Source organism: Abramis brama (genome assembly GCF_963993115.1).
Source record: "Abramis brama genome assembly, chromosome: 24".
Classification (NCBI taxonomy): domain Eukaryota; kingdom Metazoa; phylum Chordata; class Actinopteri; order Cypriniformes; family Leuciscidae; genus Abramis; species Abramis brama.
Genome location: NC_139986.1, coordinates 20,227,030 through 20,251,105, shown reverse-complemented (window position 1 = coordinate 20,251,105; position 24,076 = coordinate 20,227,030). Strand labels below are relative to the sequence as shown.

At 38.5% G+C, this 24,076-nt stretch overlaps 3 protein-coding genes across 5 annotated transcripts; all 3 read left to right on the top strand.

Annotated features, from left to right (window-relative positions):
• Nucleotides 1-147: 147 nt before the first annotated feature.
• Nucleotides 148-3,462, top strand: eif5a (eukaryotic translation initiation factor 5A). 2 transcript variants are annotated; one of them, XM_084103102.1, is made up of 5 exons: nucleotides 148-206; nucleotides 1,210-1,400; nucleotides 1,483-1,587; nucleotides 2,412-2,543; nucleotides 2,630-3,462. In XM_084103102.1, exons 2-5 carry the CDS (start codon nucleotides 1,233-1,235, stop codon nucleotides 2,690-2,692), a joined length of 468 nt encoding a protein of 155 aa, XP_083959228.1. In that variant the 5' UTR covers nucleotides 148-206; nucleotides 1,210-1,232; the 3' UTR covers nucleotides 2,693-3,462. The 2 variants fall into 2 exon arrangements, with proteins under 2 accessions (XP_083959228.1, XP_083959229.1); XM_084103103.1 differs by lacking the exon at nucleotides 148-206 and adding an exon at nucleotides 366-937.
• Nucleotides 3,463-5,333: 1,871 nt separating this feature from the next.
• Nucleotides 5,334-6,748, top strand: rpl22l1 (ribosomal protein L22-like 1). Of its 2 annotated transcripts, none has more exons than XM_084103105.1 (4): nucleotides 5,334-5,445; nucleotides 5,780-5,884; nucleotides 6,273-6,394; nucleotides 6,485-6,748. In XM_084103105.1, exons 1-4 carry the CDS (start codon nucleotides 5,437-5,439, stop codon nucleotides 6,627-6,629), a joined length of 381 nt encoding a protein of 126 aa, XP_083959231.1. In that variant the 5' UTR covers nucleotides 5,334-5,436; the 3' UTR covers nucleotides 6,630-6,748. The 2 variants fall into 2 exon arrangements, with proteins under 2 accessions (XP_083959231.1, XP_083959230.1); XM_084103104.1 differs by having other exon boundaries at nucleotides 5,425-5,475.
• An 8,618-nt stretch (nucleotides 6,749-15,366) lies between these two features.
• slc7a14b (solute carrier family 7 member 14b) lies at nucleotides 15,367-23,689 on the top strand. Its single transcript, XM_084103590.1, has 7 exons — nucleotides 15,367-15,846; nucleotides 17,309-17,545; nucleotides 17,669-17,886; nucleotides 17,988-18,134; nucleotides 18,955-19,163; nucleotides 19,556-20,403; nucleotides 20,751-23,689. Exons 1-7 carry the CDS (start codon nucleotides 15,549-15,551, stop codon nucleotides 21,065-21,067), a joined length of 2,274 nt encoding a protein of 757 aa, XP_083959716.1. The 5' UTR covers nucleotides 15,367-15,548; the 3' UTR covers nucleotides 21,068-23,689.
• Nucleotides 23,690-24,076: the final 387 nt, after the last annotated feature.

Genomic DNA, 24,076 nt, shown 5'->3' with positions numbered 1-24,076 from the left:
TGTGTTTATATAGGCTATATTTATATGGAAGGTTGCACCATTCATGGCGTTCAATCCACAGATCCTAAGCGCTAAGAGGCACTAAGCATAAGCTTCAGGCACAAGCCATCCTCATTTCTGCAGAAGAAGTGGAATCCCGCCCACTGTACGGATGCCGCATTAAAATTGGCCGCGCTTGCGCGTTGACGTTCCTTTTTTTCTTGGAAGTAAGTGCTGCATGGAGCGTGTTTGAATTGTGAACGAAAATTTACACAGAACTTTCCTGTCTTGATGTTTATTTTAAAATGCTGTCGGAGTTGAAAGTCTACGTCATGGTGGTGAACGTAACCGGATCGTCTTGAGTAAACGTGTTACGGGAGTTCTTTGATGCGGCTCTCTAGTTCGCAGGCCGCGAGCACGCGCGAGGCCTTTCCTCGCGCGCACTGACTTAATTGAAAAAGGGACCCGTGAGAAACTTTGGCTAACCCGCACGAGACCCGTTTCCCCCCCCCCTTTTGTTAGTTACCTTATAGTTTAGTCGTGGTCGTTGTTCCATTTATGCGTGTTTCTATTACTTTGTTCTAGGGAAGAATGGGGCGTTAGCCTCTTAGCCGAGTCATTGATCAGCGGCGAAACCACGTTGACATGCGCCACGCGAATCAGACATACGGTTAACCGTTCGCTTTTCTGCAAGAGTGAACCTGACGTTGGATTAACGAGTTACTCCACTGATTCTTTTTAGCGAGTTTAAGCAATTTAGCCATTTAAGCTAGCTAGCATGTATAGCCTTCTAGTTCATCTGGCCTGTTCGGCGTGGTCATTGTGTTAATTGCGTGCAAAACAACGACCGTAAAGTGTCAAATGTGGCTCGTTAAGAATTTTAACGACACGTTTGTAAACACAAACAACTGTTAGCTGAAGCTGAACCAAGTTTGGTCGTGTATTTGGCTTGGATTCTGTAAGTGGTGAAATTAGAGCAGCATGATGCTGCAGGTTTGAGTGCTAATAATAACAAGGTCGATTTATTTACAATTCGATATAAAATGGCTGCTTAACATTTGGTAATGGTTAATTGAAAACTGTACTTTAAGGCAGTCCTAATGTCTGACTAGCCAACTCATACAGTGGAAACCTGGCTCATTCGTATGTGACTCATGATGTTATTTTGTGGGATTGAGGCTTTTTAAGGTTATAATATAATAATTTCCCCATGTCCTTTATTCCCTCCAGTGCCCCTTGTTTAGATCCCCATCATGGCAGATCCAGATCTTGATTTCACCAGCGGAGATGCCGGGGCCTCTGCCACCTACCCCATGCAGTGCAGCGCCCTGCGCAAGAACGGGTTTGTGGTCCTGAAGGGTCGCCCCTGCAAAATCGTTGAAATGTCTACTTCTAAGACTGGCAAGCATGGTCATGCAAAGGTAATATTTGGATATCACTCTTTTGCATGGCTGTTTTTAAACTGTGAACGTTAGCATTAAGTACTTGAGTCTCTATTTACAGGTTCACATGGTTGGAATTGACATTTTCACAAATAAGAAATATGAAGATATCTGCCCCTCCACCCACAACATGGATGTGCCTAACACCAAAAGAAATGACTACCAGGTGAGACATGCATGGCTTTGTGAAATTCAAGATTTAATGGTGAAAATGCACTTTTTTTTTTGTGGGAGTACATGTGACTTGTTATTTCAATTAAAGGTCACCTGACCTTGTAGCCCAAGCTGTGTGCAATAAAGGCAAACGTCTGACAGTTTATCTAGAATTCAAATGTCACCATCCTTCTGTTATTGATTTATTCCTGATTGCATTGAACACTGGTCATTAACTAGTTGGAAAATTTAATCTGTAGTGAAATTATTGCCATATTTTGCATTGCATTTGGAGCAAATTTAAAAGACTTCTTGAGCTCTTAAAGGTATAGTTCACCCAAAAATGAACAAGATATTTTGAAGAATATGGTTAACCAAACCATTAATGGGCTCCATTGACTTCCATAGTAGAAAAAAAAACACTGTGGAAGTCAATGGTGCCCCACAACTGTTTTGTTTCTAACATTCTTCAAAATATCCTTTTTTTTGTGTGTTCAGCAGAAGAAATTTATACAGGTTTGGAAAGGGTGAGTAGATGACAGAATTTTCATTTTTCGGTGAACTATCCCTTTAATATGTCAGTGTGTCCCAAACTGAGATTGTTAGTATCTTTTTAAGTCCTTTTTAGAACATTATTAGTTCAGTGCTGCTTTTCTTACACAGCCGATATTTAGTATTTCATACTTTGAGTCATTTCGCCTTAAATTGGTTGCCTGAGGTGAATCTCTTCCACCAAAACACAGACACGGCAATGCTGTAGCTTTTGTTCGAAGTGTAGATATTCTTCTGCAAAACCATTTCTTCCCTTTTAAAAGATGTTTTCTTGTGTTTTCCTAGCTGGTTGACATCAGTGAGGGATTCCTCTCTCTTATGATGGACAACGGTGACGTGCGCGAGGACCTGCGTGTGCCAGACGGTGACCTGGGCAAAGAAATCGAAAGCAAATTTGCAGCTGGTGAAGAGATGTTGGTAAGTGCACCTGTTTGAACGAATGCATTTAGATTTTAGCCTGCCTCTTGTCAATGTAAACCACTCATTGTTTATTTGTTTCACAGGTTACTGTGCTTTCAGCTATGGGTGAAGAATCTGCAGTGGCTGTCAAACCCATGACCAAATAGGAAGAGAGACTGGGCTGCTCAGGCTACAACATGTTACACTTTAACAAATCTCTTGCATTTGTTTCTTTGGTTTTATTTGTCACCAAAGCTATGGCCTTCACAAGCAACCTCACATTTTTGTTGTGATTTGTATTCCTTTTTTTCTTCCAATACTGTGCTGGACTTGTCGGGTCAGTTGGCATTCTCTAGGGTAAGAAGTTTATTATTGGCAGTGTTTACCCCTCGACCTCCCCCATTCCACTTATTTTTTTCTTCTTCCCCCCCTCTCAAGTTTTTAACCACTTGCATTCCTGAATGTTAAAAAATCGGATCCATTTTCCGTTTTTTGTATTCTTGAATTTCTTAATAGTAACTAGTGCAGGATTTATGCAACTTGTTGCGAAGAGAGGAAACCCCAAACTGACACTGAAATTATTTTTATTTTTTTGTCTCTCTGGTAGCCATACTTTTACATTTCTCCTTACATGATCTATGCCATGCTGGCACTGTGGTTAATTTCTCTCAATTGAATGCCATTTTTCCCCCCAAAGTGAGATGCACACTGGTAGTTGGCACTTCCTTGTTCTTGCAGTACTTCGAGTACCTTCTCAAGTAAAAACCGCTGTGACCGAGAAATAAACTCCAGTGAAATGTCCTCTTAAATGACAGTCTCTAATTGTTCAGAAGTGGAAAGGATGTGATGGCCATGTGCGAATACCTCTGTAACCCAAAATAGCAGCCAGCTTGATTTTGGCTGTCAGTGACGACATTAAATAAAGTGTTGAAGCCTGTATTTGTCTCCAGGTAGACTCTTATCAGTGCTGCCCCAGAATGAGCTCAGGCTCTTGTTAAGGACTGAATCTTTGATGCGAGTTCTAATCTTCCTTTGTTCACTCGAGGCCTTTGTCACCTGACTGGAGAGTGCAAAAAATAAAAACCTAATAGATTACCTTTTCTTTTTTTATTTTCTTTTTTATGAAGCACTTCATCAGTATTGAAAGAAGTTCCCAAATGCTGGTTAAGGTGTTGCTTCATATTTACAGTGGATTTTTCATCTGGTAATATTTAACATGTGAACTATTTTTATTTATCTCTGTCTTTGGAGAATGAATATCCTTGTTTAAAAGTTACTTAGTCTAACCTGTCTGGTCATTTGGGACAACTTCACTTACTAAGGTACAGATATTATACTTGAATCAGAAAGTGTCTGTTTTGAAGTATGATCTTAGGTACGTGTCACCTAAGTGTTCAGTAGCACAACATGCAGTGTTTATGTTCTCAAATGAAGTAAAATTATATATTCATGTGTATATATTAGGTGTATAAAAATAAGTTTATTGTCTATTGAATGGTTTTAAATGTTAAATTTAAGGTTTAAGAATTCATATAAATGGGCAAAATGACATGGGATATAATTTTAGAAAGTGAGGACAGTAACTGGGAAAGAAAGACAGCTTTGTTGGGTTGGGCTGCCAAATCCTCTGCATGGGAGGAGCCAAATACTCATTTCCCATTTGTGGCCGGGTGCCCAGACAATACAGACTCAATGAAAGTGTTGCACTTAATTCTTGGAGGCCTGTGGCATCGCAGTATATTCAAACACACAAACTTCATCTAGCAAGTGGCTCCTAGTGAGCATGCTCTCTAAAGTCAATCTGTGTTGAATCACATCTTTACATGAATTTTTCAGATGGTTTAATTTCTAATTTTGCTGTTGTGTAGCTGAGTGACATTAAAAATTTAACCAAGCAAACAGAAATCTTTATGTGCCTATTTAAATTTGTTCAAGATTAGAAATCTGCCCAATAACTGGCAAATCAGGCTGTGCCCATGTGCCTGCTGAGGCCTCATCCAAGTTTTTCTTGGTGTGTCTGCACAATAATGATGCAAGGATGAGTCATGCTTACTTAGCAGGAATGCAGAGCCCAGTCTGCTTTCTAACTCTACTGGTTGAGTATACATGTGAATGTTTAACAATGGAAATCACCAAAACGAAGCATGCTGCATGTTTATTGTATGTTAAATGGGATTGTCCGCTACATCCTACTACATTAATGATCACATAGCTATGTTGTAGATGTGTATAATCTTTGATTGCACTAAATAATCATGAACTCGATTAAATGGTAAGTGAGACAAAGGCCATATTGGTGTGGAATGCATTACATTGCATACTCGGGTGTAATTACTTGCTGAAACAGAATTGCTATATCATATTTTAAAAAAAGTTTTACATTTACATTACGTATCTAATATAATATCTAATTTTAAGATATTGGATAAACATGAATTATTTACAATACATGCAAATCGAACAACTCTTTCTTTCGAACAGTTCGTTTTAAAGAACCTGTTCCAAAAAAAAAAAAAAACGATTATTTTACCTCAGACTTAAATATGTGCACTTCCCCCCCAGGGTGGTATTATGTGCTAATAAAGTCAAATCGTCGGTTCACTTAAATGCTTTTACTATCAGATATCAACGGTTCTTTGTAGTCAGATCTTTTGAATTAATAATTATTTGAACCCATCCTTCCTAATATATCTCGACAAAACCCATATAATAGACCGAACCGTTTCACAACCGTTCTTAAAAATTTGGACTGAACTAACGTACTGACCGGTCCGAGTCAAACCAACATAAGTCGTTCACAAATCGGAAGTCGCTGAATCCTCCCCAACCGGCAGCCAATCAAATACGAGGAATTTCCGTGAACCCTCGCGCGGACGTACGCCACTTCCTCTTTCAAGCCAACCTCACCAAGATGGCACCGGTACGTGTCTACCGGAGACCGGTCTTTATGGTTAAATGTATATTATTTGATCTTTCGTGTTAACAAAATATCAGATATGTTAAATAAGAATATAATATGTCACTCAGTGTTGGTTTTTGCATATGGAATAATATATTAATTCATTATTTTTGACGTACTATTGGCAGACACGTGGATGAGCATTTTAGCTTGACTGAAAAATTCAAACAAATCTATTTGATTACGACTGAGAGAGAATTACAGTAGTGCACTTCATAATGCGTTTATTCATTTTTATAACATGGCTGAGTTTATGAAGCAAACATTAAGTTAACTTTATGAAATGTTTCTTTAGAAAAGGCAGACTGTTGTGAAAAAGAGTAAAAAGGGTGCTTCCTGGAAGTTCACCCTGGACTGCACTCACCCTGTGGAGGACGGGATTCTCGACTCTGCCAACTTTGTAAGTTGTATAAAAAAATGATAAAAACAACTAAATTCCAGGCATGGATAATTGTTATACTCAAATAATGTTCTCATTTTCAAATGTTTTATTGGATAGGTGATTAAATTTAATATTTTAGTTGTTTTTGTCTGAGAGATCTGTACATTTCAATTACATTTATTTCTATTAATCTCAACTAGCATTCAATCTATTAATTTCTGATCCAAATACATAATTTAAAAAAAAAAAAAAAAACGTATTCTTTATCCTTGCATATTGAAATTAAATGTCATAAATCGTGTTCAGGAGTCGCATCACTAATGCCATGTCATAACTAGGGTTCCCTTCCCTAGTTAAATGCCTAGGGTTCTCTTCCCTAGTGGTCATGCTGTTTTATTACTAACAGGAAACATTTCTGAAAGAGAAGGTGAAGGTTAATGGCAAAACAGGCAACCTGGGAAATGTAGTGCAAATTGTGCGTCAGAAGAACAAGATCAACGTCACCTCAGAGAAGCAGTTCTCTAAAAGGTGAGATGTGTTGTGCCAACAGATTCTGTTGTTTATTAGTGTTTTTTTTAATCAGTTTTATTTATATACTAACAATCCCATGTTCCTCAGGTATCTTAAGTACCTCACAAAGAAGTACTTGAAGAAGAACAACCTGCGAGACTGGCTGAGGGTGGTGGCGTCGGATAAGGAAAGCTATGAGCTGCGCTACTTCCAGATCAGTCAAGATGATGAAGAATCTGATGCTGATGAATGAAGCTCTGTCTTGAAATGTGTTTGATTGGTGTATCAAGGTCCTGTATAAGCTGTCACATCTTCAAATGCAGGATTACATGTTTCGATATCTGCTTGTAAATAAAGATACACAGAAATTGAGTGTCTTGTTTTTTCAAATTCTTTATGTAATGGGCTTTTTCAATCAAGTTGTGGCAAGTGTAAGAGTTAATAAATATGATTCATTAACAAACTGGTGGTGTTTGATAAAGTAGAGGGAATGTATTGCAATGATGATTAAACGGTTAATCATTACAGTAGTAACAATCCATGGAGTGTATTTTCATGAATAAAGAGATTGCTTACATTTACAATTGTAGAACTGTAACTGCATTTAATATTTACTAACAACAATATTAGTAAAAAAAAAAACTACAGCGCACCTTGTTTTTTCATATTTAATAGCATCAGGAAAGGGTGAAAGAACCAACTATTACTTTAATCTTTAGGAATAGGATTACAGAGGCCATTTTCAAATGTGATTGATTTAACTTTGGGTTGAAAGATATAAAACAAAAAAGTGATTAATCAAAATGTGTTTTGGTTATATGCTTTTAAGTTGGCCTTCCAGTTTGGTCTCTTTAAATGTGTAACAAAATTAAATTTTACATTAATTTTACATAATCATGGACAGTGGAAGTTCTTACATGCTCACGATGACATTAAACATATTAACAAAGAGCCACAGCTATCACTAGCAGTGATAATGATCTTCCAGATGTTAACTTCTGAAGTTTAATCTCACATTGATAGAATTAAGTTTTATCTTTTACCTAAGGTCAAAGGTTAGTGAAAATCTTATCAATAGATTTATCAATGTATTTGCATTGATATGGGTGACTTTATTATAAAGACCTCCACTGTGAAAGGAAGCCTGACTTTGAGCCTCCAGTCAGGATGTCATCAACCGCTGTGCACAGAGAAGAGCCTGAAGTGGCGCCATGGACCAGCACAGGGAGGAAACGTATTATTGAGCGATTTCGTGCTACTTTGGCAGGGCTGCTGGAGTTGGAGGTCCTGAGAGTCAGACATAAAGCAATGGTGGAGACTGCCCTGGAAAGAACTGAAACCGATCCTGAAGATTTAACTTCAACAAATATCCAGCAGGGACAGCATCATTACTGGGTGGATAAAGACTCATTCAAACTAAAGCTCAGACGCAGTTTTTCTGAGGAGGCCATTTATGAGCTTGGGAAATCCAGAGAACTTTGGTCATGTTCCAGTCATTCATCTGACGACCTGCTTCATCATCAGTGCCTGACGGAAAGAAGCTGGCATCACCAAGAACTTCACTCACACATGGAAAGTCGGTCAAGAGCAAGCTCAGGTTTTTGCGGCAGCAACTTTGGGGATGTTTTTACCGCCTGCGACAGTGACGATAATGTCCGCTCCCTCTCCACCTCTTTGGCCTCCTTAAAATACAACTCTTTTGGAGAGAGAGAATGTTTACCAGGTGAGGAATCTCTAAGGCGCCGACCCATTTTATTGCAAGAGCATAGAACAGTTCAGTCCCATTTCTCCGATGAGGAGATTCCTGAGGATGGTTTCCGATCTGTAGCGGATCTGTATCCAGACTCACACTGGCCAGATGTTTCAGACATACTTCAACCCAAAGTGGTCCTGCAACCCGCTTACCGTTCTGACCTTTCAGGTCACCAGGGCATGGAAGTGTATCGCTATCCCAGTCCACTGCATGCCGTGGCCCTGCAAAGTCCCCTATTTGTCCCACACAGCCCCCAGAATAACAGGAAAAAGAATGGAAGACATTTTTCTGGAAGCTCTACAAAGTCCTCGCCGAGACCGGGCTTGGCGTGTCCCTGGAAGGTTTCAGAACATTCATGCTGCCTTACGAAATCCACCTATTCATCAACATCACCCAACTTACTCAGGAAACACATCAATTCTTTGGGCAGAAATATGCACTTTGAGAAGCACAAACGTGAGGAGATCATTTTGAAACGGGCCCGAATTCAATGCCACAGTCATACTGCTTCACCGAGAGATGGAGGGATGCCAAAGAGAGGCATGCACCGCACCAGCTCCTTACACAAAAACAAACCATCCTTCTATTCTTTTCAGTCCACATATCTACAGAGAAACAGAGAAGATGTGAGTTGTAATGAGCACAGCAAACTTTGAGAAGGCATCTAAATGTATAAAGCCTTACAATGAGACAGATAGCTGCTTGGACCAACCTGATCATGTGCAACCAAGCACAAAAGTCTTCTGACTGAAACTAATATGCAATGTTGTGCATAGAAACTCATTTATCATTTGTTATATCGTTCAATTTGATTAAACAGTGCATGTAAAAACAGTCTTTTCATCTGTGATTAAGTCATATTGTTATGTGGCATGTTATCAATTCTCTTTTTGAGAAAGCTCAGGATAAGTTAAAATTATGTCGGAACGAAAATGCAAAAGATATGAAAACTCCATCGTTTTAGAAGCTTAGCTAGAAGAGGCGGGTACGTGCATCCTAAAATAAAATCGCTCAACCAATCGTTAACAAAACACTTCATGTATTTTTTTAGGTTACATCTTAATCAGAGTCTGAATTTAAAAAAGTCTTAAAAGTATGTTAAAGAAAAGAATGTATACAACAGGCTATATTAAAAGTTTAATTTACAACATAAACTTTAGATTACAGAAAGCGAGTTCGCCTGATGAGGTAAACAGGAACAGTTCGCTGATTAGATTCACAGCGTTCCCTGTAGTTCATGAATATTAATTAGCACATGATGACGTTATCGCATATTCGTTCACTTTTTCTCTTTAACATATCCTTTTATATCCACCAGATGTCATCAGAGATCTACTGAGTTTGTCTAAATTTGAAGTTAACGGTAGGCTACAGCTTGTGCACATGTAAAAAAAAAAAAATATATTGTCTCCTTTTAAAGTTAAATAAATTGTGTCAGTAACAACAATAATAATTTACCCAATACTGTTCCACTGACCTGTAGTGGGCCAAGATTCAGGCAAGGAGCCATTCTTCAGAACATTGTCTAGGGGGAAAATCCGATCCTGCAGTTTTCACAGAAACTGTGGAATAACAGATACTGCTGAGTGTCAACAAGAGCGCAGAAGCTATAAAAATGTGTCTAAATTCACATTTGACAAGGTTTGGATGTGGGAGTGAAGGCCATATAAAGGAAATATTTGAAAGAAAATATTGCATAGCCAAAACCAATTTTTGTCACATTTTACAGAGCTGTTTTTTGGGAAGTCAAGTAGGCCTATGTTCTAATGATTTTGTTCTATGTTCTGATTTTGTATTGTGATGTTTATGTAAATAAATAAAAATATGTAATATATATGTATTTTATTTGCTGATACATTCGTACCAGCCATAGTTGTTTTAATTCAGAATGCAGTTCAGAAAGAAATCTGTGTTCCTAGGAAATATGTTCTTTGACATCCCATTGATGTGGTATCACAATGGTGCATTTGATTTTGGTTATGATGTAGTTGAGCAGTAGCTATAGCAACGATGACTCATCTAGGAAGATCTCTTTGAATATTCTTTCTTGCACGCATACTTCACAGTTTGCTCTTTAATGCAAGGTGCATTCGTTTGTAAATTGCAAATGAAAAGACGAGTAGCCTACAGGCCCGGCTCCACGGTTAATTTATAGCATCAAACATACAGTAAATGAACATCAGAAGGAATGTTGTTTTAACCGCGGAAAGACGTCAGTACACGCCGTTATTCATGTTCAAATCCTCCAACGTTAATCTACTAATTCTCCTGACTGCTTTGTCGGACGGAGATGGCGGATTATGATTGGTCAGATCGCCTGTCAATCAAACTTCCTGCGAAGTTTGAATCTTCATGATGACTTGTAATCGAGAGTTACCACACTCTGTAGCCTAATAAAACACAACATGCACAGATTTCTTGTTCCAAAAGGAAAACCTTGTGTTTTTAGCTCATGAAAAAGCAATAACACATGAAATGGACATGGGTGAGTTTGTAACAGAATTCTCTAAAATGAGTAGAAAGCTAATGTTGTAAATTATAGTGATGTAATTAGATCTTTTTCAAGACCTGCCCCGTTTTCTTCAAATCTAAAGTTACTAAACTGATACAAGATCTGTTGTGTGGTAAAAAAAAAAAAAAAAAGAAAAAGAAAAAAGATTCTAAATATAGGCCTACATAAGAATGTAAAAATAAAAATGCAAAAAATAACAATGGACAAAAATCTGTAATGTTATACATTAACAGACGTGAGAATAATTCAAGAAAAACAGCATTTCAGATAAAATTAACATTTTTAGTTTGTAACTACAGCTGTAGCTGATGTTGTAAATGGTATAGTGATGTAAATAGTTATTTTAAAAGACCTGTCCCTTTTTATCAAATCTAAAGTTACTTAATTGATACAGGATCTGTTAAGGGGTAAAAAATAATAATAATATTACAAACACAAAAAGAGAGAATGTAAAAATAAACCTGTTAAACATTTTTATTTCTAAATAGTAGCAAAATATATATATATAAAAAATAATAATAATACACCCGGCCCACCTGGACCATGACTTGGCCCACCTTTCATCTCATATCTGGAGCCGGGCCTGGTAGCCTATAGTATAACCATAAGGCCAGAAACATTCTATACGCAAGTACGCGAAGGCTAAAGTTTTTATCTTCTAGTGAGGCAAGAAGATATGCCTTTTTCGCGCGTCGTTGCGTTAAAAAACAAAAAAACAATGGAAACGCTTACATGGCAACATTCACGCACGTGCATTAAGTGACTTACTGTTTCATTGTGGAACCTATGCACAAAATGCTAGCCTACATAAATTGTGTAATTTCAACGGATTTTGTCTGTGAACTGAAAGAGTGCAATGTGCGTTTGCATATAATGGAATTTAATTTGCATTGATAGGTAGGATGACTAATGCTGGTGACGATTATTATGCTTAGAAACTAAGTTTGACATGAATTAGCATGGGTAATAAGGTTTTCTGTTGAAATGTAATTGACCTGGCTATTGTTGTTTTTGCAGAACAAGCATGATCACTGTTGCAGCCTATGAGCTGCTGCTACCGTTGCAAACACTTGTGCTACGTTGCATTCTGACATTCAGTCGCCATGGCGATACTTTTGTTTCCTGCGGAACCTGAGATCCACTTGAGTCTCAGCCATTGAAGTTGAGTGGCAGAGCAATTAAAAATGAATTAAATGCAATAGACATGCATACTACAATAATAATGAAACTGATGGCTTTGTGTCTTTTCAGGACGCATGTCTTTTTGCGAAGGCTATTCAGTCTGCCAACAGCTGCATTTGTCAGTGCTCTTATTAACTTCTCAGACAACAGTGAATGTGCTGCAACAAGTTTATTTGATTAACTGTATAGTATACAAGCTGTCTGTTTTCTGATTATGGCAGTAATTGATGTTGTGGCTCAGTATGATTTCCAGTTGTTTTTCTTTATTTTGTGAATCATCTAGTGCTTTTTGTGCACCATCATGGAAAAGATTGGAATTGATCTTATATATTTGTCCTGGTAATGTATAGCTGCCAAACCGCTCATTTAATCTAATCTCATCAATCTCATCAGGGAAATAAAGTATGTAGCCCACACTAACCTAACAGAGAATGACCATCTAAAAGAGTCTGGGAATCTCTAAATAGGCAGCTGTTGAATAGCGGACACATCTTTTAATAATGAACTCTCCTCTGATCACACGGAGAAGAGCCTAAATAATTCACAATGTCTCCGCATCACTGTCTCTACAAGCTTTGCCTGGATTCCTCCTGTACCGCTGCATCGACATTATGAAGCATACAGTGTAAAATCCCCACCGGTGAGTTTTTGCTCCTTTTCTGCCAAGGAAAAATGTTTTGGATTTGAAACTGGACACCTGTATTTATGTTTCACAGAGCAAGAGAACTCTAGAGCTATTTGTTTTACCAGAGTGGACAGAGTAGTTGCAGGCTTTACTTTGGCTCGGTTGGAGAAAATTGTATTGGCTATGTCTGTTTTAAGAGCAATTCATTTATGGCTTAGCTCAGTATAGCACTTTCAGCTCTCCCTTGACAAACCACAGAAGAACCTCATCAATATTATATATGGAAAGGTTACAGGTTGCACAAGTTAAATAACTTATTGGATCCAAATTAGATCATGCATACTCCAGATATTTTGGATTAAGAGAAACAGCAAGAGTCAAATTTAAATCTGGGGATTATTTTAGAGGTATGCTAATGTTAAATCTGTATTTTAAGTGCATTATCCAGATTTTATACTATTTAGGCTAAGGGAACAGTACTTTACTAGAAGCATCATTACATATCGTCATGGTAGCTGTAGAACAATGGAACTGACCAAGGTGCTGAAAAAAAAATGGCCAGGATAAACAAATTTTAATTACAGTTTACAAGGCATTAAATTCAGCTTAAATGATGCTTAACTTGCATTATATTTGAGCTGACATATTCTAGATGACACCCATCACCATCACCACCATCAATATTTGCATTTTGAGTAACATTTGGTCTCCTTTCTTGCCTTTATTTGCATACTGCATTATCATTGATAATTTCTTTCTAACACAGGCCTATATTTAATGATCTATTGCTGCGTTAATAGTGCTTTATGTATGCTGAATCTACTGTAGTTTGATTTTTATTTTATTTTTTTTCTCCACAAAGGTTAAGTGTCATTCACAAACCGTTAAATCGCTGGATTAAAAAGCAACAGTTTTTTTTATTTTATTTTTTAGGGGAGCCTAATATTTACATATCAGCTCCAATAAGGTAAACTCAAATGCCATTCATCGACAATGAAGAATTTGACGAATTTACACGTTATACGGACATCTTTGACCGTTGCGCCGGGTCTCGTTTCTTTTTCAGTAGGCTAGCCTATCTCCCGCATGAGTGGCACATTAAAAGTGGTTCAACTTTTAAAAACGTTCTTTTCCATTTCAATGCGCTGCGTCTCGCTTTTTTTCGAATCCAAAAACGTGCTGTGTAAATAATGGAATAATGGCGTCTTTTGCTGGAGCTTTGTGTAATTGTGACTGACTTATTTCCTTATATATAATGCCATTCATCTCACCTCTTCCTCATAATCTATTTCCTATTCTTTTCTCAGGACCAAATGTAATCACAAATCCCTTTTTAAGACTTCATAATTCATTTCTACACAGAGAAGATGAGAACCAGCCTTAATCTTTTATATTTGTCTGTAATCTGTGAAGATTAACAACATATTGGGTATGTATTGTTTACAATATTGCAGTTTATATTTGTGTTCATTGGGTAGGTCATATGTCTTTTATGACCTGGCATTCATTCTATTATTCAATTTTCAGTTATTCACTCAATTCCACCAGGTGAAACAGAAACAGGAAAGTGAATGGGTTACTCAGACCATAATATAATTATAATGTCTATAATATGGCACTATTACGGAGACACCTGAGAGCGTTTGACGTCTGGTCTTTCATTCTCTCTCTATCAAACTCCAAAGATAATGTGGATATAACTTCCCTCCGTATAGCCTATCTGACATCATCTGGTAAATCACTGTCAGCTGTGCGTCAGTTGGCGTGTGTTTTGATAACAGCTGAGATATTGTCAGGTTGTATGAACAGAGCCTGCAGTGGGACTGGTAATTACCAACAGGCAGACCCAGCACCAGCAGATCTTGGGTCTGTGATGGCAACCGCAGCTTGTCTCAGTGAGCGGCAGGCCTGCATTAGATTGAAAGAAACAAGATAGCACTGAGTGATGATGCTATCTGTGCAGGGAAAACAAAAGAAGGCCTTGAGGTACATGGTGGATCGAAGCAGATGGTGTGACTAACATCAAAGACGACGGTTCATAAATGGGCTTCATGCAGATAGACAACAGAAAGTAGTGAGGTAAAATGATGACAGCAAATGGAAATGTTAGAAAAAATGCATTCAAAAGTCATTACAATTTCTAAAGTAAGTTATATTTTGATATTGTTATGCTAATCTCTAAAATATGTAAGGATTTCCAAAGCAGTGGGATATTTGATGTTCATCTTAAATATTGTTTAACACAAAATTTTCTGACACATGTTTTATTAAGACTGTTGGGAATTTATTATATTAATCATGCTTATTATATATTTCTAGTTAGTAGTAATATATTACATATTCTATTTCTTTAGTACACACACATATACTATATATATATATATATATATATATATATATATATACATATTGCAATAAGTATAAGTATATTATTTAATTTAGGAAAAATATATCTGCTATTATATTTTAGGAAAGAATCACCATATTAATCACCAACATTTTAAAAATGTTTATATCCTAAAGCACCAACTTTGATCTATATACAGACTTCTGCACTGTTTCCCCAGGCTGAAATATGACATTCTGCTTGCATTGTTCTCTATATTAGTATATCAATGTCCACTGGATATCTGATGCTCTCCATATGCTAATCTGCAAGTTTAATGAGACGTGCCACCATAGCAACATTTCACCTAAATGAATGAAGGGACACTTTCTATTGTTTGGCTATTGGAATATGTTTCTCTACAGTATTAAACCCAACATGATGTCACAGTGTTTTCTTAGTTTAATTATCTTTGGATGATATGTAATTTGCTTTCCTTTTTTTTTTTTTGTAGGAAGTCATTGCTGATTCAATTTAGAACATGTTGATTGATCAGCTCATGGATCCTCTCTGAGACTGTGCGAGAGAGAGAGAGCGAGAGAGAGAGAGAGAGAGAGAGAGAGAGAGGGAGAGGAGCAAAGAATAAAGCAGGAGACAGTCATACAAGACAAGTTTAGAGGAAACACCTGGAACGACAGATTGGGGAGGTGACACTGTCACATAAGAGAGGACAAACCTTACCCTTCTTTCATCCGAGTCTTCCTGTTGTGGAGGATGAGTGCTGTCTTTGCTAAACTGGACCCCAGGAGAATTGAGTGGGAGTCGTCCTGGTATGGACTCCACTCACGAATCCTGCGCACTAAACCTGTGGACTCCATGCTGGAGGGCCCAGATGACCTGCATGGCACCAGACTTGCCCGTGTGCTCACTACAGTGGATCTGGTGTCACTTGGGGTGGGCAGCTGCGTGGGCACTGGCATGTATGTGGTTGCCGGGCTTGTTGCTAAGGAAATGGCAGGACCTGGAGTGATCTTGTCCTTCATCATTGCAGCTGTGGCGTCCATTCTGTCAGGTGAGACTTTATGACTGTTAACAATTTATAAACATTTTGCAATTTAGAGCGTTAAAAAAATCACTGCTGGTGCTCTAATATAAATAGGCCTCTCATCTTTCCTGTCGACTTTAAAATAGCATATTTTATGTTTTTCATATGTGCCCTTGAGGGCGGGATGACCCCACCTGTCTGTAGTTACGGGCAGCTGTGATGAGGTTTTCATTGCTTTATTTAGATGAAATTCTTCAAATTTAAGTCTAAAGTTCATGAACCCACAGCAATAATCCATGCTTTATGGGGTCTTTTAGCTAGCCTTCAGAAGTTGTGATTTGACAAAGTATTTTATAAAAAAAAAATTATAAAAAAAAAAAATTAAGAACCAACTAGAGTAAACCAGACCCATCAAGACCCAGTTCTAGACCAGATCCAAACCCCTAGACTGAGACTTGTCAGTACAAGAACCAATAATGGAGTAATAAAATAAAATAATAAAAAATAATAAAATGCTGAATTTATTATTGAATTTATTTCAAACACCAAACCATCAAGTTTTCTTTGTTTACAATTTTCAAATACATTTTTATAAACCAAATTCCACATAATTAAAAGTATTACATAAATGTATTATTATATACAAATACTTTCAATATAAATTATACAAATAAATAATTTTACATTTCCAATAAAACTGTCAGGGTTTGGGTACGTGAAAGGAGCGAGGACTCAAGTGCAGGACAATGGGTATTTATTGAATATAAGAATGACTGGACTGGACTGGACAGAAACAGAAACATACAATGTACATACAACAACAAACCAGCACAGGACTGCAAACACAGGGAGACTAAATAGGGAGAGCAAACAAAGCATGTAATGAGGGAGGACAGGTGGGGCAAATGAATCAATCGGGTAACAAGATGGGCGGGGTTAGACAATGGACAGGAAATGGACATGTCACAAGGAAACACATGACAATCCATGTGCTTACACCAAACATGACAAACACTTGAGCACATGGCCAGCAAACACAAATCACCAGCCATGTGCCCCAACAAAACAAGACATGAACATGCAGCTAATGACATAAGCCACGTGTTCACACAAAACATGACAACAAGCACGCAGCCAATGATAAACACAAGCTGCATGCAACACAGCACAAGACAAAACATGACATGAAAGCACATTAAACAAGGCACACAGACAAGATAAAACAGGAGTGTCAGGGCTCTGTCACAAAACCAAGAAGTAAGTGACAGAACCCTGACAAAAACTTGGTAAACATAAAAACATGGTCAACTTTCACTATATATTACGTTTTCATAATAATCAGATAATGAAAACACATAAGCTGTGATCCAAATCCAGACCAAAGCCACGTCCAAATAAACCTAAACATTTAAAAAATCATTACTTTAAGTAGGCTATATTGCTCTATAATGTACTTGCTAAACAGCTAATCTCAGGGCTTTTCACACAGGGGTCTGCTATGCTGAGTTTGGAGTGAGAGTGCCCAAGACAACAGGCTCTGCCTACACGTACAGTTATGTCACAGTGGGAGAATTTGTGGCCTTTTTTATTGGTTGGAATCTCATCTTGGAGTATCTGATTGGTACAGCTGCGGGGGCCAGTGCTCTGAGCAGCATGTTTGACTCTTTAGCCAATCACACCATCAGCCGCTACATGATCAACCATATTGGAACGCTGAATGGCCTGGGTGAGTGTCTTTCATAGTAATGATGCTACAGAAATTGTTTGTGTGGTTTATGGCGTCTTTATGCATTCTTAATGTTGATGTTCATCACACAGCTCATTTATTTGTCCATGCATCTCATATCAGGTAAAGGAGAAGAATCTTATCCAGACCTGCTGGCTCTGGTGATCGCTATGTTGGTGACGGCGATTGTGGGTTTAGGGGTGAAAAACTCTGTGGGCCTCAATAATGTGCTGAATGTTATTAACTTGATCGTGTGGGTCTTCATGGTGATTGCCGGACTGTTTTTCCTTTCTGGAGCCAACTGGGAGGATGGGAGGTTTCTTCCCTATGGCTGGTCAGGGGTAAGAATGTTAACTGTAGGGGAAAAAATGTCTTTATTGAATGGGATGTTTAGCAAAATGACCTACTCTAAAGTAGTCAGTAAATATTGTGCGCTCTGTAGGTCATGCAAGGAGCTGCAACCTGTTTCTACGCCTTCATTGGCTTTGATATTATCGCCACCACTGGAGAAGAGGCCAAGAGTCCAGACACTTCCATTCCATATGCCATAACGGCCTCTCTCGTCACCTGTCTCACGGCGTACGTCTCTGTGAGTACAGCGACTCCACACTCCAGTACTAAACTGCATGTCAACTTAGGATAATAATTCATTATGTTTAACACAATAATTTTTAACAAGTTTACCAAATATGATTGTTAATCTATAGTTAAATCTGCTTTCTAAAGACTTGTGAGATTAATCATGATTATTATTACTAACAGCCATAGTTTTTAATAGTTAAAAATAGAAAATAAAATTGCATATAAATTGTCTTTCTATGGAGTTTCTTCTCATTATTGTCACAATTATCTTGTTGGCTGGGGCTTGTCAGGCAGTATTCTCTATAACAATTCATTCACAATAAATATTTTTCATAATTACATCAATTCATAATGTAAATGCACTGCAAATAGATAGATAGATAGATAGATAGATAGATAGATAGATAGATAGATAGATATTTGCTATGCGGAATATTTAAAGGACAGACACTGCATGTGAGTATTTCAGCTTGCATTGCACATTCACACAATTCAATTCAAGCACTTTAGAGCTGAGATTTATTTAAGTTCTCTATCTCCGGAGGCCCAGTCCTGATCCCTAGAGCTGAATACCTCTGCTCATTCTTTTTCAAATATTAATCTGAAAGCGATTACTTTTTATCGTCCTGAGACAGATTAAACGAGTCACGTGTTTTCTTAGTGTACAATGGAATTGGAGGACTCATCCTACAGCCTCCATCCAGAGCCACACCTATAAATGAGATCTGGAATGAGAGTGTTTTCCAGAGGACATCTCATGCAATGTATTGCAAATTGTTTTGACAAACTACCAAATAATAACAATTTTACCTGTGTGTATGTCTTAGGTGAGTGTGATTCTGACATTGTTGGTGCCATTTAACCTGATTGATGGAGATGCTCCGCTCATGGAAATGTTTGCCGATCATGGCTTCCTGGCAGGGAAGTATATCGTAGCCATGGGTGCTGTTGCAGGACTCACCGTCAGCCTGCTGGGATCTTTGTTCCCGATGCCCAGAGTCATCTATGCCATGGCGGGAGATGGTCTGCTCTTCAGGTACATTAATTAGTTTCAAGGGAAGTCAGTTCACTCAGCAGCCAAATTTGCAATGCCTCCAGGTAGCTACATGTGGTGTGGAATCCACATGTTCCAGATGTGGCCCGGATCTGGGCCAACACTATGTTTCTGTCTGGTTGTGAATGGAAAATATTATTCTGGAACCAACACTGCTGAAAAAGTGGGCAGGTACTAATGCACTCTAGTGGCAATTGCCTGTTGTATTTAGAAGGCGGGTGTTACAGTTTCACCTATTCATATCAATAGGGATTGTACTATCTTGGGTAATATAAAGTCTTTTATATTTACACAGCCCTTTCTTTTCTTCTTGTTATGCTCATATGCTTATTTTTACAGGCATTTCATCCTAAGTTTGCTTGTGTGTATGCCAGGTTCCTGTCCTTTGTGAGTCCCCACACAGAGACCCCTGTGGTGGCCTGTGCTGTATCGGGGTCTCTGGCTGCTGTTTTGGCTCTCCTGGTGAGTCTGAGAGACCTGATCGAGATGATGTCCATCGGCACGCTGCTGGCCTACACGCTGGTGTCAGTGTGTGTGCTACTTCTGCGATATCAGCCCGATAAAGACAGCTTCACCAGTTTCCTCACAGAGCAGGAAGAGGAGGAACGGAAGAGAAAAGAGGAATTAATGGTGGCTAGTGAGAAGGACATGAACTCACCTTGTGGAGAAGGGTATGCCGACAACCCCTGTGGGGCCAAGAACCTTCCCTCCAAAGGAGACGACGAAACACTGATTGAAAAGTCGGATTCTGGGGGCTACCAGTCGGATAGTTCTGGCTTCGGCGTTGGAGAGAATGGCATCGAGGCGGACGACTCCGGTCTCTTGAAACGCTTATTGGGGTCTCAGTATTACACTATGCGGATGCGTTTGGGCCTGCCGAATGTGGGCGATAGGCCCACTCCTGCAACAGGACGTACTGTTACTTCCTGCGTTCTCCTTTTCTTCATCCTGACCTTCTTTCTATGGATGCTCGTCATCTACGGCTTCGACCGGGTCTCAGGAGGAGCCCGCTGGGCAATATTGCCTTTTATAATGACTATAATTATCCTCATGGTTACTTTGGTTGTTATTATTCTTCGACAACCTGAGAACCCTAAAAAGCTGCCTTACATGGCGCCCTGTGTGCCCTTTGTGCCCACAGCTGCCATGCTGGTGAACATATACCTCATGCTCAAACTATCCACCATCACCTGGGTGCGCTTTGTGGTGTGGTGCTCACTAGGTAGGCCAAGTCTTCTCTTTATATATGCTCCATATCAACACCAAGAACGATGACTATAAAGATAACTGTAACGATAACTATATTAGCATCCACACACCAACGTATGATAATATTCTGTTTATTATAAGCACATGCTGAAGATATCTCATCTGCTGCTTTAAATGCTTGAGCTCTTTAAAGTCGAATGGATTCTGATTGGCTGTCAATGTTTTAATTGCTCATCATCTGGAAAAAAATCTGATGTTGTGGACTTCCCTATTCTCATTTTATCAAAACAATTATTAAAATGTATTATTCTAGTTATGATGTGAACGGGCCTTACCTGACCACATCTCTTCACCCTACAGGTGTGCTGATCTATTTTAGCTATGGGATGTGGAACAGCTCACTGGAACTCAGCGCTAGAGAGGAAGCGGCTCACGCCAGCTCCTACCAGAGGTACGACACGGAGGTCGACGACAGCTTCAATGTTGATGAAGACCTCCCTCCTCAGATGGACGAAGTGGAGGGACAGTACCAGGGCTGGGCAGCTGAGGAGCGTGGCTATCAGTACCAGCAGCAGGATGATGAACAGAGACCATCCAACAGTCACAATTACAGAAGTAAAGGCAGGACCAATAAAGGCTTTGAGGAGCTGGTCAATGAAGAGTATTCACCGGAGTGAGCAATATAGACTAAACTGTTGTCGCAGTAGAGGTTGGATTTGGGTGACCATGATTTTTCCAAATTGAATATGTTCCTGGATCAATGAAATTACTGACAAAAATGTGAAAAGAGTAATAATGTAGGATATATGAGAATAATATAAATATACAGTATATAAACAACATATAATTAATATTACAAAATGTACAAATTGCGAATTCAAAAGTGAACCTTAACCTAATACCGTGCTAGTCAGAATGTAGGTTGCGTTGTCTTGTCGTATTAACACACTAAAACACAGACAATGATTACCCAAACCAAAGGGTTTACAGGTGAACAGGTTTTCAATTAAAGGGGTCCTATTATGCCCTTTTACGAAGTCTTGATTTTGTTTTTGGGGTGTACTAGAATATGCTTTCATGCTTGATTGTTCAAAAACACATTATTTTGCACTTATTTTACATTTATTACATCTCTCCCCAGTCTGTCCCGAACACGTTGTTTAGTTCCGGTTTCAATGAAGCCCCTCCTTCCGAAATTCGAAATGTGCTGTGATTGGTAAGCTGGCCCAGTGTGTTGTGATTAATTAGGATCGATGTAGTTCTTAGAAAGTGGATTCTGTTAAATAAAATACCTCCCCTTGGAGTGGACTTTTGAGGTTTGTAACCTTGCAGATCTTTTTTATGCTCAAACAGCAACATTACACACTAACTAAAGTTGAAAAAGTGAAAAAGCATAATTAGACCCCTTTAAATTTAAATTAATATCCCAGACAGCAACATAGTGTTGGCCCAGATCCGGGCCACATCTGGTACATGTGGATTCCACGCCTACCAGATCTGGGCCAACACTACGTTGCTGTCTAAGGTGAATGGAAAATATTATTCCGGAATCAACACTGCTAATAAAGTGGGCAGGTACTAATGCACACTAGTGGCAATTGCCTGTTGTATTTAGTAGGCGGGACTTCTATTACTAGAGCCGTCATTTTGCGTGTTACATTTTCCTCTATTCATATCAATAGCAGTGCACTATCTTGGGTAAAATAAATCTGATATAGATATGTATCTGGGCCGACACTATGTTGCGTTGCTGTCTGGGTTGTTTGTTGATTGGATGGAGGCAGATCTGAATGCGAGTTTACGTTCGATTATAAGAAAGGGGCGGAGTTTAAGCGGACTAAATGTTTGGAGAAGTCTGGCATACGTTACCAGAGAGAAGTCTTTTGTTTCACCGTAAGTTCGAGTTGTGAAATAAAAAAAATTAAAAAAAAAATCTGAAAATGAAACGCATGCATTTATGAATTGTTCACAATAAGATCATTAACATTCATTTAGAAAACCAATTAGAATTTCCATTTCATACCAGCTTTAAATTTATGTAAATAAGTATGACATGACAAAATATATAAAATATTTTAGTCAAAATACAAAAACTATTACTAAAAAAAGGTTGTAGTCCCAACAAAAATGTTCCCGGAGCACATTCTACTTTAAAAAATCAGTCACTGATGGATTTCCTAGGTTTGATAGTGTTGTTAATCAAGTCTCACTAGTTATTAAAACATTTTTGAGTGTATTTCTTTGTGAAAAAAATCTTAAACAGGTTGTTAAATGCATTTGCACCTTGTGATGGATAAGTGACTTATAGAGGGATGTTTAGACCTGTTTTTAAGGCTTCTTAAAGGAGACATATCATGCTTTTAAATGGTTCCTTTTTACATATAAATCATACATTTGTAGTCTATATAAAGCGGAACTGCAATGCTTGGGTCTGAATTCCTCATTATTATAGCTCCACAGGCCCCTTTTCTACCCCTTTTCTGATGTGCGTCTGAGAGCAACTCGTTTTGGTGCGGTCTCTTTAAATACAATTGAGACACTTCATACCCCGCCCACACTCGGTTCAACTCCACCCCGTTCGGCCATTTTTGTAGTTTGATAGCAGAGATACGATTATCTAGCGGCACAGAAACTTTTTATTCACACGTTATTAACAAAATGTCAACAACGGAAGACTTGTCCAGCCAGCCTTACATGTTCGAGCCGGAGTCGGAGCCGGAGCGAGATGAAAATGAAGACGACGAACCTGTGTAGAACAACGTCTTCATATGGATGTATCGCAATGGTGTGTACTGTATTTACACATGAAACTTTGGTCTTCCGACCTTTTACCACCGTGTCGATTTATTTTGATTAATATGTGCGAGGGAGAGAGAGCAAGACAGCGTCTAGTTTGGAGATGGTGAAGTCTTGTTTACACTTTCGCCTGGCTCTGAAGAGAGAGAGTGAGCGCGCGCGCGACCGGCTCTCTCTCTCTCTGCTCGTTCTTTCAGTTAAACATGCATCCTGTAACAAGCGCGGCAGTTCAAATACATTAAACGGTGTAATGAAGCGTGTGGGTTACTTACTACATCCAACAACCGAACATTTTAACTTACCCTCTCGTAACTTCTGCATCATTTAGCTTGGACTACAAAATTGCAGCGAGAAATAAAAATGGCGGATTGCTCGAAGTGTTGGGCCGGAAGTCAATGTCCTTTTTTGGCAGTTCCGCTGCAAATACTGTGACGTAATAGTTCAAAAAACGTCATAGATAACAGAAAAATCGGAACAGGTTGAAAAATATGACCAAAACAGAATCTAAAGATATCAACGAAGCACCTGAAGATAATAATTTCATATTTTCTGTACTTCTAAACACTCCAAATATACAACAAAATGCATTTAAGGGCTAAAAAAGTGCATTTGGCATGATATGTCCCCTTTAAGTGCCTTTAAATAATCCCTTCTAAATGTTATTCTTCTAAAATCAAATATAATGTCTTTCTGATGTGAGCTGCTGTTTCAGTGTTGGATTTAAAATCCAAAGATGTTACTTAGATCCTAAACCAATGCCCTCAATATAAAAAACTCAAGATGCCTCTTTAATGTAAAAACCAATGCAAGTTGTTACTACATGAGCAGAAACCCCCTATAGCATTGAGTGGACTTTTCACCTTGCATCATCTTCACAGCTGTGTTGGATC